This window comes from Galeopterus variegatus, unplaced genomic scaffold, assembly GCF_000696425.1.
Source record: "Galeopterus variegatus unplaced genomic scaffold, G_variegatus-3.0.2 Scaffold908, whole genome shotgun sequence".
Lineage (NCBI taxonomy): Eukaryota > Metazoa > Chordata > Mammalia > Dermoptera > Cynocephalidae > Galeopterus > Galeopterus variegatus.
This window is the reverse complement of record NW_007727019.1, coordinates 74,823-94,433: the sequence shown is the minus strand read 5'-3', so window position 1 is coordinate 94,433 and position 19,611 is coordinate 74,823. Positions and strand designations below refer to the sequence as shown.

Here is a 19,611-nt window from a genome sequence, read left to right as displayed (position 1 = left end):
ACTAGATTTAAGCTCATGGGAAAGAGCCCTGTTCTAGGAGTCTCACTGCGGTGTGGCTTGGGCCAAACAGCCTGGGGACCGTGGCGGGGGGAACACTTTTCCTTACCTGTTCACTCAGGAGTTCTGATGGAGGACCTAGCATCTTTTCCAGATTTGGTATCTGTGTGTGTTAGTTATATTTGCTGTAGCCCACCCCAGTGACAATGGTTTATGAAGAACTAACTGCATTATATACATGGGTAAGATTCTGCTAATGTATGTAACGCAGTATGTTTCTGAAAACTGTTTTGTGAGAATTGGTTTTCTTTTGGCTCTATACTACAGTTTTCATTATAAATTTAATAGAAATTATGCTCCTGTGAAAACCATTTCTTCTGCCATATGTAAACCTTTTTAGGTTTTCGTAACACTTTAAACTGTGCATTAAAATATGCTGGGTGGTGCCATCTTATAGAAGTGTATAATTTCTTAATTTGAAAAAATTATTTTATCCTTTAGAGCAGAAAATTCCTGAAGAAGAATACATTATTTTGATAGATGGCTTAAATGAAGCTGAGTTTCATAAACCCGATTATGGAGATACGCTTTCTTCATTTATTACCAAAATTATTTCTAAATTTCCTGCCTGGTTGAAGTTGATTGTGACTGTAAGAGCAAATTTTCAGGTAACAAAAGAATTCTCAAATCTCTTTCCAAGTCCCCACACTCCAATCATACAGTGATAAATATGAATAACTCAAACTGTTGTAAACCATTTAGTTGCTGAATTGAAAACTATGTTAGGATTTTGAAAAATTAGTCCACAGAGCCCCAAATGGTTTGTGAAACCCTGACCATGTTAGCTCCCAAGGAATATTTATTAAGATGTCAGGTAAGTTTCCTATTAGCATTGAACTGTGCCTGCCCTTCGTGAATGGTGGTGTCTAGCCTCAGTTTACCACAATTAAGTGTGTGGGGCCATATGACGTGTAAGGCCAACAGGTCTTCTAGCATTTAAAGCTATTCTTGAAGGGAAAAACGAGGGTTGAGAGAGAGATTTTTAAGGCCCATTCTGAAAGGTCTGTTTTCGCCTAACACTTAAACACGAGGTAACATCTGCAGCAAGGTGAAGAGTCATTTTTTTTCTCCATCTTCCCCCTCATTTGAATCCTAAAATTATATCTCAACCGTCAGCTTCCTCTACACTTACTCTCTTTCATTAAAGACATTTAGACACTAGATTTTTAGGTTTTGCCCTTTTATGATGATATTTATTTTAAAATAGCATTTGGGCTATTTTTCTTCATTAAAACTGGAATCAGACCTCAGTCGAAGTTGATGTTTGTTTTTGTGGATGCTTGATTCATCTGCCTTTCAGCCATTTTTTTACACGCGAAGCATAATTCGGCCATCAGCAGAGAGCACTGGGACAGGAGTTTTGTGCTGCACCTCCTGGCTGTCAGTTTTCAGAGGTTCAGTCAGCATCTATGTAAGATGGGAATAATTGTACTCTGCCCTCTTCCTACAGTTACACCAAATGAGGACTTGTACTTAAATACTTCAGAAATTATAGTGAGAAGTTAAGGAACCAACCAGCCAAACTGCTCTCTGCTGTTAGGTATCAGGATATGCTTTTCTTTGGAATAGGGGACAGACAGGAAGGGGACATGGGGCTTCTGGGAGCTGGTGATGTTCCATTTCTGGCTTCCAGTTACAGGTATATTTGACATGAAAATTAATGACACCATACAATTATGATTGTGCACTTCTGTATGTATGCTATACTTCAGTTTAAAAGTTTCCTTAAAAAAATTTTTTAAGCAATAAGTACTGGAGTAGGCAGCTTTGTTATGGCACGCTGTCATCGGGACACAGCCTGGGGGCATCTCACATTTCCTGCTTGGGTTACACAGCCCTGTTATCTGACACACGAATAGGGATGCCTCTTATCTCAGTCTCTGGCTGGGTTCTTAGATGTGCAGTGTTGGTTTGTGTTTGTCCTTGTTATACAACCAGTTGCACAATGTAAGGATTATGGGTATTAGGTCACCTGCAGGGTCCCACTGTCGCTTTCCTGGTACCGGCCTCATTGCCACTGTCTCCTTGGGGCTCTTACTTCTCGGTTGGCTCAGAGTCCTCAAATGAGGGCCTCGGGAAAGCCTGTACTGATTCCATCTCCCATCAGGATTTCTTTCACATAAGCTTTTTATCTTCACCTTATCCTATTACATGTTTTAATACAAAACAATAAGGCCCTATAATCCATGAAAATCCTCCTTGAAAGAAAACGAGTGAATCTGGTTTGAAATGCTGCTGAAATAAAAAAGGAATCTCTGGAGTGACACTGGGGGTTTTTTCTTTCCCCACAGGAAATTATAAGCGCTCTGCCATTTGTCAAGCTTTCCTTAGATGACTTTCCAGACAACAAAGACATTCACAGCGACCTGCACTCCTATGTCCAGCACAGGGTCCACAGCAGCCAGGACATCCTCGGCAACATCTCCCTGAATGGCAAGGCCGACGCTGCCCTCATTGGGAAAGTGAGCAGCCACCTGGTGCTGCGGAGTCTCGGCTCCTACCTGTACCTCAAGCTCACCCTGGACCTCTTCCAGAGGGGACACTTGGTCATCAAAAGCGCCAGCTATAAGGTGGTGCCCGTGTCTCTGTCTGAGCTCTACCTGCTGCAGTGCAACATGAAGTTCATGACCCAGTCCGCCTTTGAGAGAGCACTTCCAATCCTAAACGTGGCCCTCGCCTCCCTCCACCCCATGACGGACGAGCAGATTTTTCAGGCGATTAATGCCGGCCACATCCAAGGGGAGCAGGGATGGGAAGACTTCCAGCAGAGGATGGAGGCCCTCTCCTGCTTCCTCATTAAGAGGCGAGACAAAACCCGCATGTTCTGCCACCCATCCTTCAGGGAGTGGCTCGTCTGGAGAGCAGATGGTGAGAACACAGCCTTCCTGTGTGAGCCCAGGTATGACAGGCCGCTGCTGTCAGTTCTGTGCAGGGAATCTTGTGTGCAAGTGGGGAAAGGATTGCAAACGTGACTCATGTTTTTTAATGGAGTGGCAACCCAGATTGAATAATTCAGTTTTGCTGCTTTATTTCCTTATTTTTCCCCCTTTTTGTTAGAAGGAAGAGCAGTGAAAAATTCTTTCTACTTCTGTAGAAAAGCTTCCTTCCTTTAATTGCTAGAATTTTAGGGCTTCTGGTGTTTCTGGCTGAAAGAGAAGCTGGCCCCCCTTTTTGTTAGAAGGAAGAGCAGTGAAAAATTCTTTCTACTTCTGTAGAAAAGTTTCCTTCCTTTAATTGCTAGAATTTTAGGGCTTCTGGTGTTTCTGGCTGAAAGAGAAGCTGGGCAGTGCCTGAGAGATATTTCTCTACTTTCTGTTCTCACAGATCCCTGTCCCCTCCACCACCTGGCTTCTACAGGGGTCCCACGTAGGGACATGGGATAGCCACTCCAGGGAACCATGGCCTTCTCTGCAGGGTGTTCCCCTGTGGGTTGGTGGACTGTCTGGGATCCTCAACACCGCCACTCCTCTGCCACCTTGTGAACTTGTAGTGACTTGTCTAGGGATCAAACATGTCTGTGGGCCAAGAGGGGGAGCACCGTGATCAGATCTGGCCACCTTGTTTTGTATTTGTGGTACAGCTCAGTGTCACAGACAGGGAGGGCCAGGCCAGGGTGCACTTCTTATTGCGCAGGCTGCTGGTACCACAGTATGGGGTGGGGAGGCCTATGTGTCAGGAGGCCTGATAACAGGGTGAGAGGTGGAAGAACTTGGGGGTTCGGATGCTTTCAGATATGGGTATGCTCAAGCTCTGCCTAGCCCTGGCCTCAGCCTGCATCTTTGCTGCCTTGAATGGCTTCTGCTCTTTGAGTCAGAATTGCCCTCTACTTCAGTACCGGGATTGGCAAGCTGCTAAACTGTCCCCAGAGGACGGTAGTGGGCACTTGGCCACACACTGGAGTCCAGAAATGAAGAGGTTAATAAGCAGTCATAAGCCTCCCACCACCTTCCTCCCCATTAATGTTGACTTAACTTTGACCTCATAGGTCTAGCTGTGTTGTGGCTGGTGGTGCTTTCTTAGGTGACACTGAGCTAAAGGTTTATTGTTATCTTTTGAACCTGCTTTGGGGCAATAAACTGTAACATCTGGGTTATTTGGCCAGATCTTAGTAGCTAGGTACAATGTGTGATGTGGCATATCTAGCTAAGTCAGATGATTTCCTAGGAAAAGTTAGATCATTTTCTAGGAAGATAGATTGGAGTTGAATTTGTAGAGATATAAAAACAAGTCAAAAGACTTCCGCAGGGGATGTAGGTTTGTTCCTGGGTTTGAGGATGAAGTAGGTGGACTGTAGACATCATTAAGCTTTGCTTCATTTTGGGCAGAGCTGAGAGTGGGGTGACTGATGGGTCAGCACCAGCAGGTGCAGGCTCTTGAGTGCTGCTGTGTTCTTACAAGCAGATGTGGGGATGTCCCCTGGGGTTGGGCCTGGGCCAAGCGGGGACAGAAGAGGCACCAGTGGTACAAGATATAAGAAGGCGCTCAATCATGGGGTGGTGCAAGTCGGCAATTTTCCAAGACCCCTGTAGTACTGAGCTTCGTTCAACAGACAGAATATGTAGAATGATGTTGGAAGGAAGCTACTAGACTCAATTCAGCAAGTTTTTAAGAACCTACTTAATGTGCAGAAAACTGGTAGATAGAGACATTCCTGGGACAAAGACCCTGCTCTTGAGGGTTTCCCACTCAGGAGGGTGAGGCAGGAAGTACCTGCTGGGAGGAAGCCACCCTGCGTGTGGGACTTCAGGAAAGGGGGGGAGGGGTGTTTCTGGAAAATGTTTCACATACATGGTGACTTGAAAGTTGGTAGCATTTCTTCCACCATCCCAAATAGTTGTATTTTTGCCCCCATATAGAGAAAAGAGAAAATTTTAACACTCAGAGACAATGACACTTCACTTTTCATTTCTGCCTCTTTCTATAGCATTTTAAACATTATACAACTCGTCTTCTCTCTCAGAATTCTTGTCTGGTTTTTTTTGTTTGTTTTATGGTTTTTTGCTTAACACATCACAGGAACCCTAGCAAGCTGTTAGAAATCTTAGAAAAATCTCATTTTCTTTGTTCAAGGCTGTGCAAACCTACTAGTGGGTAAATTAAAATGTACCTTACCATACTCTTATTCTTGGACTTTTAAGTTGTTTCTAGGTTACTTGCAAACATAGAAATTTATAGTGAATATCTTGGTGCCTTACAGATCAGGATTCAAATTCTGACTCCACCAATTCTTGTGTATTTCCTGTGTGCACATTATTTTAATCTCCAAGCCTTACTTCCTTATCTATAAAGAGTTGGAGTATATTCTCAGTGAGTGATGGTGGCTGTTAGATCAGTTCTTCAGAAGGTCTGCTATCTTCCTTCTGTCCCTTCTTCCTTCCTATTTTTGATTATTGCTCACCACTCCATGGGGTGGTGCTGGAGCTCCAAGAGAGCAGTTCAGAGATTAGGCAGCAGTGTGCACCCCAGGGCCTGTGGTATGGAGTGACGGGGTCTTTTGCTCTGAGCCTTTGTGTTTCTTGTCCTAGGAATGGACACGCGCTCCTGGCATTCATGTTCTCTCGACAGGAGGGCAAGCTGAACCGCCAGCAGACCATGGAGCTGGGCCATCACATCCTGAAGGCACACATTTTCAAGGTGAGGCACACATACCCACCTGAGGAAGGGCTTCTCTGTCGTTTTGAGTTTTGGTTCTGGAGATTTTTGACATCTTTGCCAGCCATCTCAGAAGCCCTCCACGGGCCCACCCCAAACACAACCTCCTCACCTCCCTAAAAGTAAACACTTAAGTTTATTTTCATCTAAAGGTTCCACTTCATTTATTCCCTTTTGTTTCCTCGTTGTTTATTTGTTGAAGAACCTGGGTTCCTTAAACTTTATAGTTTCACACCGCCTGGCTCTTCTGATTGTGGCCTTGTTTCTGGCAGCGTGGTTTAACATGTTCCTCTTTCCCTGGATTTCCTGTCATTGGTAGTTGTGCCTAGAGGCTTTATGAGGTTCGGGTTTGATCCCCCTGCAGCGTTTCAGATTACTCTGCAGCAGTGAGAGTTTCTCAAGAAAGTCTGCTGTGCATAAGGAAGCACAGCGTTTGTACTTGCTCCTCATTTTATGGTGCCTTCGGCCAGTCCTGGTCACTTCCCAGACACATTCACATGTTAGGGGTTGCAGACAGGGATATCCTGATTCTATCACTTTTTCTTCCTCTAATTTATAGCCATTAAGAAACTTTCTCCTCATCTGCCATCTCCCTCCCTAGGCATACAGTTCATGCAGCAAAGGCTGGCTGATTCCTCGACCTTGGTTTTAGGTAGGAAAGGCTCGTGGACCCAGGCGTTCTTTGTGCGAGTTGCCATGAGTTCAGCACATCTATCTGCACCCTCTTGGGCAGACCTGCTTTCAAACTGAGCTGCAGGTGAAAAGGAGACACCCAGGTGGATCTTTCTCTGATTGTTTCCAGGGCCTCAGTAAGAAGACAGGGATCTCTTCAAGCCATCTGCAAGCCCTGTGGATTGGTTACAGCACCGAGGGCCTGTCTGCCGCCCTCGCCTCTCTCAGGAACCTCTATACTCCCAACGTGAAGGTGAGCAACACTCTGCGCAGAGAGCCTGAGCCCCAGCCCTGCTTCCCCCGCAGTGGGTGTGTCAAGAGGACGCAGAGGAGCTTGTACTGATGCTTTTATACAGGCTCCCTCCAGCAGGAAGATGTGGGAAGCAGGGGCTGCTGTGTGAGCACATGGGGTGTTTTCAGAGTGAATGTGATAAGGAAAAAATTCACAGAGGAAACCAAAGGTCAGAGAGAGATTTACAGAAAAAATGGATTTTTAAAAAATTCTTTTTACTTTTTTAACATTTACTTGTGCATACTTGTGGGGTACAATGTGTTATTTCAATACATACATATGCTACACAGTGATTCACTTAGGGTAGATAACATAGTTTTGCACCCATTAGTCCACCACTTCTCCTGCCTTCCACTCCTCCTCCTGCTCCCAGCCTCTGGTAATAATGGGCCAATATCCAGAATAAATAAATAAATAAATTTGGTTTTGACAGCAAAAAAACAAATACCCAATTAAAAACTAGGCCAAGTACCTGAACAGACATTTCCCTTCCACTCCTCCTCCTGCTCCCAGCCTCTGGTAATAATGGGCCAATATCCAGAATAAATAAATAAATAAATTTGTTTTTGACAGCAAAAAAACAAATACCCAATTAAAAACTAGGCCAAGTACCTGAACAGACATTTCTCGAAAGAAAATCCAAAGAGGAACCCCTCAAGACACATCATAGTCAAAATCCAAAGAGGAACCCCTCAAGACACATCATAGTCAAAATCCAAAGAGGAACCCCTCAAGACACATCATAGTCAAAATCCAAAGAGGAACCCCTCAAGACACATCATAGTCAAAATCCAAAGAGGAACCCCTCAAGACACATCATAGTCAAAATCCAAAGAGGAACCCCTCAAGACACATCATAGTCAAAATCCAAAGAGGAACCCCTCAAGACACATCATAGTCAAAATCCAAAGAGGAACCCCTCAAGACACATCATAGTCAAAATCCAAAGAGGAACCCCTCAAGACACATCATAGTCAAAATCCAAAGAGGAACCCCTCAAGACACATCATAGTCAAAATCCAAAGAGGAACCCCTCAAGACACATCATAGTCAAAATCCAAAGAGGAACCCCTCAAGACACATCATAGTCAAAATCCAAAGAGGAACCCCTCAAGACACATCATAGTCAAAATCCAAAGAGGAACCCCTCAAGACACATCATAGTCAAATTACTAAAAACCAGAGACAAAGAAATGTACCTAAAGCAGCAAGAGGAAAGAAACACGTAACATTCAGTGGAGTCCCAATACATCTCTTACAACATCGGAGTATTCTGAGGTTGTCTATGTACTTACTTCACTAATGAGTTTTATACCTTTAGATGTTTTCTTGCTTCTCTTTAGTGTCATCTTCTTTCAGACTGAAGAACTCCCTCTAGCATTTTTTTGTAAGGCAGGCCCGGTATTGATGAATTCCCTTAGATTTTGCTTATCTGAGAGAGACTATTTCTCCTTCATATTTAAAGGTTAGTTTTGCTGGATACAGAAATCTTGGTTGACTGTCTCTTTCCTTCAGCACTCTAAATGTATCATCCCATTCTCTAATTGTATACGGAGTTTCTACTGAGGAATCTGCTGAGAGACGTATTGGGACTCCATTGAATGTTACGTGTTTCTTTCCTCTTGCTGCTTTAGCTACATTTCTTTGTCTCTGGTTTGTAGTAATTTGACTATGATGTGTCTTGAGGGGTTCCTCTTTGGATTGAATTTGATTGGTGACCTCTGAGCTTCCTGTACCTGGATGCTCTCACCTTTCTTCTTTTTATTTTTAACGGCTGGCTGGTACAGGGATCCAAACCTTTGAACCTGGGTGTAATTACTCTGTCACTTTTCATTTTACTTGGGAAATTTTCAGTCATTATTTCCTTTAGTGTGCTTTCTAGGTTTCTTCCTTTTTTGTTTCCTTAATATACACAAGTTATGTGGAGGTTAGTTTGCTTGAGGGATTTCCATAATTACTGCATTTCTGTTTCATTTTTTCTTATTGCTCCTCTGATTGGTTAATTTCTTGTGTTCTGTCTTCAAGTTCAGTTCTTTCCTGTGTTTGATCAAGTCTGCTGTTGAAGCTATTGAGTTTTTCAGTTCAGATAATGTATCCTTTATTTCTAGAATTTCTATTTGGTTTTTAAAAATTTATTCTATCCTTTTGTCAAGTTTTTCGTAGTGCTCCTGAATTGTTTTCCAGATATCATTTTTTTCTATCTGTATTTTCATGTGACTCCCTGAACATCCTTAAGAGGGTTATTCTGAATTATCTGTCAGACATTTCATAAATTTGATATTCTTCTGGGTCCATTGCTGGTACTTTGATTCATTTGGTAGTGTCATATTTCTTTATTTCTCAATCTTTGTGTCTTTGTGTTGCTGCCTGGGCATTTGAGGAGACTACTACCTCTTCCAGATTTTATAGGTGTTCTTTGGTGGTGTTAGACCTTTACTGGTTAATATCATAGCTTTGTCTCTGGTCTGTTGGTTTTGTTTGGGGTTTTTTTCCCTGTTCTGCAGTGAATTAACAACTTACCACCACTATTTAAAGTCTGCACTGGAACTAATTTGTCATCCCATGGTTAATTCCTGAACTGGGGGAAACTTCCTGTAGGGACCAGAACTTGAACTCTATGCCTGAGCTAAATAGCCGCTTTTTCTTTTTTTTTTTTTCCCTTTTTTCGTGTCCGGCAACGGATTGCAACCCTCAGTGTCGCGCCCGTACCGGACCAGGACCGGCAACGGGATCGCAACCCTCGGTGTTGCTTCTGCACCTCGCTCAGCCAGTGAGCGGGACCCGGTCTGTACGTGGGATCCGAACCCTCGGCGGGAGCGCCACCGCACTCCCAAGCGGCGCACTGTAGCCGTGCGCCACCGGGCCGGCCCCAATAGCCGCTTTTTCTGAGTAGGGAAAGCTCTCTGTGTGGATTGGATTTTGGGGTCACCACAGACACAACTGGTCTGTGTGGAAATTCCCACCCTTGACTGAGTCTTTCCTGCAAACTGCCCTCTACAGTTGTATCACCCTGGCCAGTCTCCAGTGTGTGGTGCCTGTGCCAGTCAGAAGGCAGATTAGCTGCCTGTGCTGTATCCCCGTGCTCCTTGTTGGGCCAGTCTTCCCCAGCACTCCATATGTTTCCCATGGGGTGGGCCATGCACAAGTCCCTCACAAAGACTCATCAAACTATGGGTGGTTCCTATTGGCTGTGGCCCCTCACTCCTGTGCAGGTCCAGGGGAAGCTTGCGAATGGTTTTGCTGTCCTGGGAGATGGGATGGTGCACTCCAAATCACCCTTCTGTGCTGCAGACTCCAAGTAGTTTCATGCAAAGGGCACCACTATGGCTTTGCCATCTGGTAGCTACTCTGTGTGCTGGCAGCTGCTCCTCATCTTGTACCAAGCCGGCCGCAGAAGAGACTGGGGCTTGGAATGGTCAGAATGGTCCCTCCTTCCTCTTGCCACAGCCTTTCACGTGTTCACAAACTCCATTGGTCTCTCCTCTTCCCCTGAGCTCCAGCAATCTCAGGACGGCTGTTTTTGTGTTTTAGTAGTTGTAAGTTGTTCAGTTGTTCGGGGGGAGGGATGCCAGGGATTGTGTGTTCCGCCATCTTGATAACATCACTCCAAGAAATCAAAAATGGATTTTTAACATGTCCTGAGTTTCTGATATTCACTCTCTCTATAGAGTTCGTAGGAAACCAAGCATTGGTGAGTGACACAAAGAGATGGGCTTGACTGGAGGTTTCATGTGCACGTGTATTAATGATGGTGGAAAGAGTATCATGTCAGCTGGCTGCTGAGCCAGGAATGTCCATGCTCTTGGTCAGTGGCTATCATGTTGCAATATTCTGCTCAGCTGTTTAGGGTAGATTTTCGTCTCATTTAATGCAGTATGTAAGTCTAAAGTGCACAGGGGACAAATATTCAGTTAAGGCCACAAAAAGGTTAGTGTTCAGGCCTTTCAGTCCCAGGCCCTGACATGCCCAGCTGCCTGCAGAATCTCTGAGGCAGTTTCTCAAGGAGCCGGGTCCCCCTTTAAATTACTTTTATGAAAATGATTGTACCTGTGCCTCTCTTAGTAACACAGGGGAGGCCAACTGTGGTTATCCAGTAAAGATGCAGCAAAGCCCTGGCCCAGAGTTCCCATGCGTCTGTCTTCCAGTTCTCACTTACCATTCATCAGACCCACCTAGGAAGCCATATATATATATTGCTGGTACCTAGGGGGCCACTCCTGGGAAGATCTTTGCCTCTCCTCCCCAATGTCCACACACGTCACCCTCAGCATCTGCACCTTGATCATGTGTCTGGGGTCTGGTTAGATGTGTGTTCTCTCCCCTCTTCTCCCTTTTCTGCCTGGCTGGTGTGTTTAGAGGGGCCAGCGTGTCAGGGAGGACCTAGCAGTGCTGAGTTGAGGGGCAGCTTGCCCAGAGTCCTGTGGCATAGTGCAGGGCTATTGTATGAAGTGGAAGAATGCCACCACCCCTAGGTGGATGCAGACTATGTCTTTGCAAAGATCAAAGTGCTGCCTCGTCGAGGCAGGCTCAGTCCCCTCTAAGAGTTGGAGGCAGATGGGCAGAGGACACACTGGATTTCAGCCTTGACTCTGCTTGTTTGCTGGATGCCTTTGTACAGAGCAAGCAGTGGAGCCACTCACAGGACCCTGTGCTCTGCCCCACTCCATGCCTGCTCCTTTGCATATTTCCCCCCACACTCCAGACTTGTGGGTTTGAGTGTTTTTGTCATGACTGAACCCTGCATGCAAGTTTTTATTGGGGGGTGGACAGGAAGGCATTTTTGTAGTTAAGGAGAACTAGCTCCAAGCTGCTGCTCCTGGTCAAAGGGGCCTCTTTCTAGATGGAGTTACCCTAAAAGAATAGTAGAGAAGGTGGTCTCTAAGTTTAGATTTCACATAATGAAGAAGTTGTATTAAGAATTTTTTTTTTCACTTTGGTTTTCTAAAAATTAGTGTTGAGGTTACTGTAATTACATTATTTCATCTTTCACTTCAGTTTATCTTTTTGGTTTCTCCATATAATTAATAAAATTCTATAATGATCACAAGAAATAAAAAAAAAATAAAAGTGGCAATATCTGTTTTTACTACTTTAATGAATTTATGGGCACAGAAGTTGTTCTTTTAATGTGAAGAAAAGTAAATGGGAAACATCATACTTTGCTGAATATGAGTTTTTAAGACAAAATTAAAAGGTACAGCATAATAAGGTAATGAGCTTGACCCTCCTGGGATTATAAACTTTTCTCTTTAACATACGTGCAGTTTTAAGAGTTATTCATTTTTACTTTGTTTGATAAAACTCAAGTGGCACCTACATGTACACCATCCCCCAAATTACACAACTTGGTTATAGAATCTTAAGACTTTTCATTATCCTTCTGTTTCTTTTATCTTTCAAAGGGGAAAAAAAAGGTTTTCACAGAATCTTGAACAAATTACAGTAATTTAAAATTATGCATGCAATTAAGGAACTTTTTTTAGAGAGTATTAAATGTTGTCATACAGCAATGAATGTCATTTTGAGCAATAATTGCAGTTTGCCACTTTGGTAAATTAAAGCAACTTGCTCTGGGATGATTACTTGCTAGACATATTTTAATTTCAGTGGCATGCCAGTGATCTCCAGCAAGGTAGTTTGCTGTTGCTGGACCAGGGTCATGCCAGCCAGGGCCTGGCTGGCCCAGTGTGGTCATTGGTGCCAGTGCCTCCAGGCTCCAATCCAGCTGGTTGTTTTGCTAGTGTTGTCTCTTAGGACTGGCTGCCAGCCACAGACCGTGGCCTCAGGAGAATTCGGGTTGTGATTCTTTTCTCCTCTGAAGGCAGGGAGGAGAGGAGGACTGGGAGGAGAGGAGGATATACTTAGCTAGAAAACTACAAAGTGCCATGCAGGCCAGCACCATGTCTGTTCCTCACAATTGCATTTGCTTTGCCTACCTCCATCCCCCTTTTTTGTTTTCTTGCATTCATTAAATCCAGAAGTTTATAGATAATATTGCCACTTCCAAGTGTTGTCCAAGGAGGGCTTCTGTGATGATCAGAAAATTTCCATTTACTCAGGAAAGAATTTATAGGGCGGATCATTTAAACACCTTCTTTTAATGCAATGCAGTCTTAGTTAGAGATGTTGCTTCCACTGCTGGACTGCTCTAGACATAATTGGCTTTGTGCTCAGAGCTGATCTTTGCCTTACCTGCTCTGAGCCTCAGTTTTCTCACCTATAAAATAGAAAAGAAGAGCTCGTCTTGTAGAGAGATCAGAAACATCACCGAAGGGCCGGCCCATGGCTCACTTGGGAGAGCGTGGTGCTGATAACACCAAGGCCACGGGTTCAGATCCCTATATAGGGATAGCCAGTTAGCTCACTTGGGAGAGCGTGGTGCTGACAACACCAAGTCAAGGGTTAAGATCCCCTTACCGGTCATCTTAAAAAAAAAAAAAAAAAAAGGAAGCCTCACCAAGGTGTTAAAATTCTTGGGAAAGTACTTGGCATTTATTACATGTTCAAGTGAGTTATTTTTATTAGTGCTTCACCTCACCTCTGGAAACTGTGACTCTGCTATAGGCACCTGGGAATTTCTGGATGTGCCTAGTGGTGGTTATTAACAGGAGCTGCCTGCCTTGAGGGTTTGATGGCTCCTAGTGACTCACATCTGTTCTCAACTCTGCATGAGTTTTCCCAGTTGGTCTGTGCTGGTGAACAGCCCAGAGTGGGCACACAAGGTGATGTAGACAAAAGACCAGACCTCCAGGTCACCAGGTGCCTTGGGCAGAGCTCCTTCAGGACCTGGGCTCTTGTCCCTTCCCATGACTCCATGAAAGGGTGATTATAACAATAGCAATTAGTATTTATTTAGCACTTACAGGATGCTAAGTGCTGTGCACACACACAAACACATGTATTTGTATGAGTACATACACACTTTTTTTTTTTTTTTTTCCTTTTTGTCTCTTTTTTACTGACCGGTAACGGGATCGCAACCCTCGGTGTCGCGCCCGTACCGGGGACCGGCAATGGGATCGCAATCCTCGGTGTTGTGCCCACACCACGCTCAGCCAGTGAGCAGATCCGGTCTCCACATGGGATCTGAACCCTCAGCGGGAGCGCTGCCGTGCTCCCAAGTGGCGCACTCTCCAGTGCGCCACCGGGCCGGCCCATACATACACTTTTCATGTTCATTTTTAATCATTACAACCACCCCATGAAGTGAAACTGTTTTTATCTTCATTATTCTGATGAGGGAACCCGCTTTATGATGGTCTAAGGCAGTTGGTGGCTTGCCCCAAGTCACACGGCTTTAGGTACCTGACACTCAGCAAGCCCATGGTCTGCAGGTGTGTTTATCACCTGACATGATTACAGCGCCAGCTGCCACCTACAATCACTTGGGAGATCTGAGTACCAGAGCCCCCGCCCCAGCCAAGTCAGAATCTCCAGGGGTGAGGCCTGGGCATTGGAAACTGTCAAGCTCCCAGGTGGCTTCAGTGTGCAGCAGGGTGAAGAACCGTGGGTTAAGGGAAGGCCCACACCCTGATGAGAATGGTGAAAATACCCACAGCGTTGTCCCACCAAAGGAGACGTTGTTCCCAGTAGCAGATGGAGTGTGAACTGAAGGCAAACATCTTCACGGAAGCTCTGCCCCTAAGAACATACCTTCCTAGTTAAGTTCTTATAAGGTATTCACCATAGTGCTCAAAGTATACCTTCTTTCACAGTGTCAGCGAAGAGTACCCATCAGGTGGAATGGGTGGCATATTACCGTTTTCTGAGAAGGCACCTGTGTTAGTCAGGGTTCTCCAGAGAGACAGAATCAATAGGATATGTGATAATTACACAAGAGGGATTTATTAGGGGAATTAGCTCACGTGACTGTGAAGAAAAGTCCCACGATAGGCCGTCTATAAACTGGATGCCGGTAGCGTGGCTCAGTCCAAGTCCAAAGGCCTCAGAACTAGGGAAGCTGATGGTGTCGTTGGGGTAAGTTTTGGAACCCAAAAGCTGAAGAGTCTCAAGTTTTGATGTCCACGAACAGGAGAGAAGAGTGTATCACAGCTCCAGCGGATCGAGAGAGAGAGCTTCACCTCTTTCCTCTGTCTTTTGTTCTCTCCAGACCCCCAGTGGATTGGATGGTTCCCACCCACACTGAGGGTGGGTCTTTCACACTCAGGCCACTCAGACTCTCGTACTAATCTCTGCTGTAAACACCCTCACGGACACACCTGAAAAGATAGCTTTACCAGGTTTCTCAGCAGTCCTTCATCTAACCAAGTTGACATCTAGAATTAACCTTCACAGCACCTGAAGCACAGAGAGGTAGAGTAATTTTCTGAGCAGAGACCTAGAGCAAGCAATCCTTTGGCATCTGCATCTTTGGAATGAGCATTTCAGGCAGAGGTTGGGAGACAGGGTCTGCTTGACATTGTTGCAGGATAAGCTTTGGGCCCAAGTGGCCACAGTGAGGGAATCCAGGGGAAGGTCTGGAGAGAAGGTCAGAGAGGAGCCTGGAGGCCTGGATCACACGGGCTTCGTGCTTCAGCAGCAACCAGGACGTCTTGAAATCTCACGCTTTGGGATCTAACCTGTCAATATGTTTTTATGAGTTATGGTCTCACCGTCTGATAGTATTAATTTCCCATACCTATCAGTTTGCAAATATTCTTTCAGCTATTCTTGTAGACACATGTCACTGAAATACCCTGAGTTTTATATGCCTTGTCATCTTTATGTATATTAATGATCCCTGTGTGTCTCTAGTCAATAAATGACACCATCTCTGTGGTTTTCACACTGAGTGGGCAGCCCGGGGGACCTACCAGGGTTTGGCAAGGGTTGTGATTGATGCAGATCGGGACCATTGAAGTGACCATTTGAAAAAAACATACTAGGCATCTTAACAGGTGTTTAAAGGAGTGTCATTTTTTTCTAGTGATCTGGAGATTTGGAAAAGATATTAGTATAGCTAAAATTTGCATATCTTCAGTGATTTTAATTTTTAAATCTGTGGATGGAAACTCTCCCTTATATCTGGATCCGAGGAGTTTAGTGGGTGATAGATACAGTAATCATTAGAAGCAGCAGATTATTTTCTAGGAGTGTCATGCTGCTAGCAGTCCCAGGGCACATGAACATTTCCATGAATTCTGCTTGTCTTTCAGGGACACATCCTTGTAAAGAAAAGAACATCTGTATTTTCTCTTGACTTGATCTCACTGTTAATTATTTAATTCTGTGATTATTACTTCACTGCCAGAAAAATGACTATTCTGTTTTTATTTAGGTTAAACAGTGATTTTACAAAATGTGATTCCCAAGCCACCAGCATCAGTATCACCTGGGAACTCATTGAAAATGCTCCACTCCAGATCTGCACATCAGAATACAGGCAGTGGGGCCTGAGAATGTGCATATCTTATTTCTAAATTTTTTTAATTGTGAAGAACGCTTATCAGAAAATTTACTGTCTTAACCATTTTTAAGTGTACAATTCAGTACATTCACATTATTCTTCATTAAATCTTCATAACTTTTCATCTCACAAAACTAAAAGTCTGTATCCATTGAACAACAGCTCTCATTTCACCCTCTGCCCAGGCCCAGAAATCAATGTTCTGGCCTATCTCTCTGAATTTGGCTACTCTAGGTTCCTCATAAGTGGTATCATACAGTATTTGTCCTTTTGTATCTGGCTTATTTTACTTAGCATAATATCTTAAAGGTTCATTCAAGTTGTAGCATGTGTCAGAATGTTTTTATTTTCAAGGCTGAATAATATTCCATTGTATGTATATACCACATTCTCTTTATCCATTCATCCATTGATGGACATTTAGGTTGCTTCCACTTCTTGGCTATTGTGAATAATGCTACAATGAGCATAGATGCACACATATCCCTTTGAGATCCAGCCTTCAGTTCTTTTGGATAAATACCCAGAAGTGGGATTGCTGAATCATATGGTAATTCTATTTTTAATTTTTTTGAGGAACCATTATACTGTGTGCCATTGGGGCTGCACCATTTTATGTTCCTATCGATGAGAAATGTGCATTATTAACATGGTCCCAGGTGATACTCATGCACACTTAAGTTCAAGAGCCACTGGATTAAAATGATACAAAAAATCAAAGATAGCCGTCAGAAAAAAGATACTGCCCTTCTCCACAAATATTGTTGAGATTTACATCTGTGTGAAAAATTAATCTTGTTGGGGGACATTGTCCTACAGGTGAGCCGTCTCCTGATTTTGGGAGGGGCCAACGTGAACTACAGGACAGAAGTGTTAAATAATGCCCCAATCCTATGTGTCCAGTCTCACCTGGGCCATGAGGAAGTCGTCACTCTGCTCCTGGAATTCGGCGCCTGCCTGGATGGAATGTCAGAGAACGGCATGACTGCCCTGTGCTACGCGGCAGCTGCCGGCCACATGAAGCTGGTGTGTCTGCTGGTCAAGAAGGGGGCAAGGGTAAGCAGTAGCTTTCCCCACCATGGGGGAGGGCTGGAGAAGGGGGGATACCTTCACATCATTGCTAGAGTTGTCATCGCTCAGGCCAGTCTCCCTTTGTCTCTACTCAGTCTGATGGGGAAGGAGGGAATCCTTCACATCATTGCTAGAGTTGTCATCGCTCAGGCCAGTCTCCCTTTGTCTCTACTCAGTCTAATTGCGTAAACAGAAAGCACAGCATACACAGAAGAAGTAGGGCTGCAAGTGGCGGTCGGTTTGTGATGCTGCTTGCCATGGAGCAGTGTGGGCCATGGGTTTTGTTCATGTGCTGTTACTCTGCCCAGTATTGCCCAGGGGAAGGCAGAATACCAAGGAGCCTCCTGGCCACTAGCCACATTAGTCGGGCCAGCCTTTAAAAAGCCTGCAAGTGTTGACCTAGAACTTGGTGTAGAGTTTAACACAGCACCATGATTGGTTGAAAAGATTTTAAATGTCTGGTTTTTTCCCCCCTCTCGTTATCCCATTTCATGTCTTTTTTAAAACAGTAAAAGGAGTTCCGTGGGTCTTAAAAGCCATGTGCTTGAGCTGCAGGAACTAGACTGCCCAGATTCATCATCTCTCCACTTGCCAGCTGGGTCCCCCCTCTCGTTATCCCATTTCATGTCTTTTTTAAAACAGTAAAAGGAGTTCCGTGGGTCTTAAAAGCGATGTGCTTGAGCTGCAGGAACTAGACTGCCCAGATTCATCATCTCTCCACTTGCCAGCTGGGATGCTGGGCAGGTTACTGAGCCTGTGCGTGTCAGGCCTCTCACCTGTGGGACGGGCGTAACTGTATCTACCACAGAACCATTGTGTATGCATTTAATCAGTATATTAACATTCGCATGAAATAACTGTATATTATTAAACAAGTTACTCTAGAACTATCAGCATTAATAGATTAAATGAGAATGAACCCGAGCTCACAGTAAACTCTATTTAGGTTTACTATAAGCATTTTATTGGGAAATGTGTCTTTTGAATAATAGAGATTAAACCACTGATAATTGTCTTTCATCTTTTTAGTTAATTAGGATATTTAAAGTTCAACAAAAACTTGTTTTTCTCTCAAAAGTCCAACATTGGGATGTGTGAACTTCAGCTCGTGGAAGAAGGGAAATGTCACAGCTAAGCCGGAGCAGTGGGGGTGCCACACACACATCACCACACCTCCATTTCCAGATCCCGGCTGTCCCTTAGCTTTATTCTGAGGCCCCCATCTGGCTAGCTGGCTCCACCTTACATGGCAGCATGTCCCAGGTCACCTGCCTGTGCAGAGCTTCCTTCCCCACTTAGACTCCCCTGCCACTCTTCTTCATTCAGAGCTGTGTTTCCGCATCCCTCCCTTTCTCTGGCTCCCCTTACTCTGTGACCAGAGAACTGCTCTACTCCCCCAAATTGTAACTTGTCACAGCAGACTTAGAATACTACAACCACGCAACCAGGGTTGGGAAGCATAGGCTTTGGTCTGTGTCTTCGTATGTGCCCACGAGAGAACTTGGAGCTCCATGTAGTTTGCTAGAGAGACATAGGGGTGAGGAGGGTGTCTTGTGATCACTAGTCCTAAAAGGAAGCCAAGGCCTGGACCAGCGCATTCATTATCATGAAGTGACTCAGACAACAGTTCAGTGCTCTCTGGAAGGATGAATTGGGATGGGGTTTGTGCACTGTGTTTGTGGTGCCCCTATTCCCTCAGAGGAGAGGCGATGCTCACCTGTGCCCTTCCGCTGCTCCTGCCACCAGATGGACCACTTGGATAAGAAAGGCCAGTGTGCACTCGTCCACAGTGCACTGCGGGGCCATGGCGACGTTCTCCGGTACCTCCTGAACTGTGAGTGGTCAGCAGGCCCTCCCCAGCCAGGTGCACCAACGAAGAGCCAAGCCCTGCAGCAGGCACTGACGGCAGCCGCCAGCATGGGCCACAGCTCGGTGAGTGGGGTCCAGGGGTTCTTTCCTGGGAAACGGAAGCAGCAGTGGTACCCAGTGGGTCGATTTCTTTTGACAGTCGCCGCCTTCTAAGCTACAAGGCTGTGACACACTGAAGGAATGGAAGAAAATGAGGATTTCAAGAGCTAGCAAGTGGCTTTGAGCACTCTCAGTAGAAGGTCCGCTCTTGGCACCACGTCCCTCCCACCAGTGGAAACCAGAGGAGAGGCCACAGTCTCGCATGCATGCGGTGGGGACAGGCGGGTTGGTTCTTCCCCTGTGGGTTGGGCTCCCATGAGGGGCCTCTTGGTGCTGCTCATTCTCTACCCTTCCTTGTCTGTCTCTCTCTCTTCTTCCCTGTTCCACTTTTACCCTCTAGCTCTGCTGTTTTACATTTTTCCCCTTTGACTCGTTCTTTTGTCCTTGTGATCTTTTAAAAATAATCACATGGAATGCTACTTCTAAAATTATTTTTGAGTATTTGAAGGACTTTTGCAAGTAGAACTTTAGTGCTTTGATAGCATGTAAGAAC

General features: G+C 44.9%; 1 protein-coding gene across 1 annotated transcript in view; it reads left to right on the top strand.

The window, feature by feature from the left end:
* Positions 1–19,611, top strand: part of TANC1 (tetratricopeptide repeat, ankyrin repeat and coiled-coil containing 1) — a 146,146-nt gene that overhangs the window by 98,184 nt on the left and 28,351 nt on the right. Inside the window, exons 10-15 of the mRNA XM_008573351.1 lie at positions 499–665; positions 2,349–2,956; positions 5,583–5,691; positions 6,512–6,634; positions 16,899–17,135; positions 18,897–19,082. Of these exons, the coding sequence (XP_008571573.1) occupies positions 499–665; positions 2,349–2,956; positions 5,583–5,691; positions 6,512–6,634; positions 16,899–17,135; positions 18,897–19,082 (1,430 nt within the window). The remainder of the gene's footprint in view (positions 1–498; positions 666–2,348; positions 2,957–5,582; positions 5,692–6,511; positions 6,635–16,898; positions 17,136–18,896; positions 19,083–19,611) is intronic.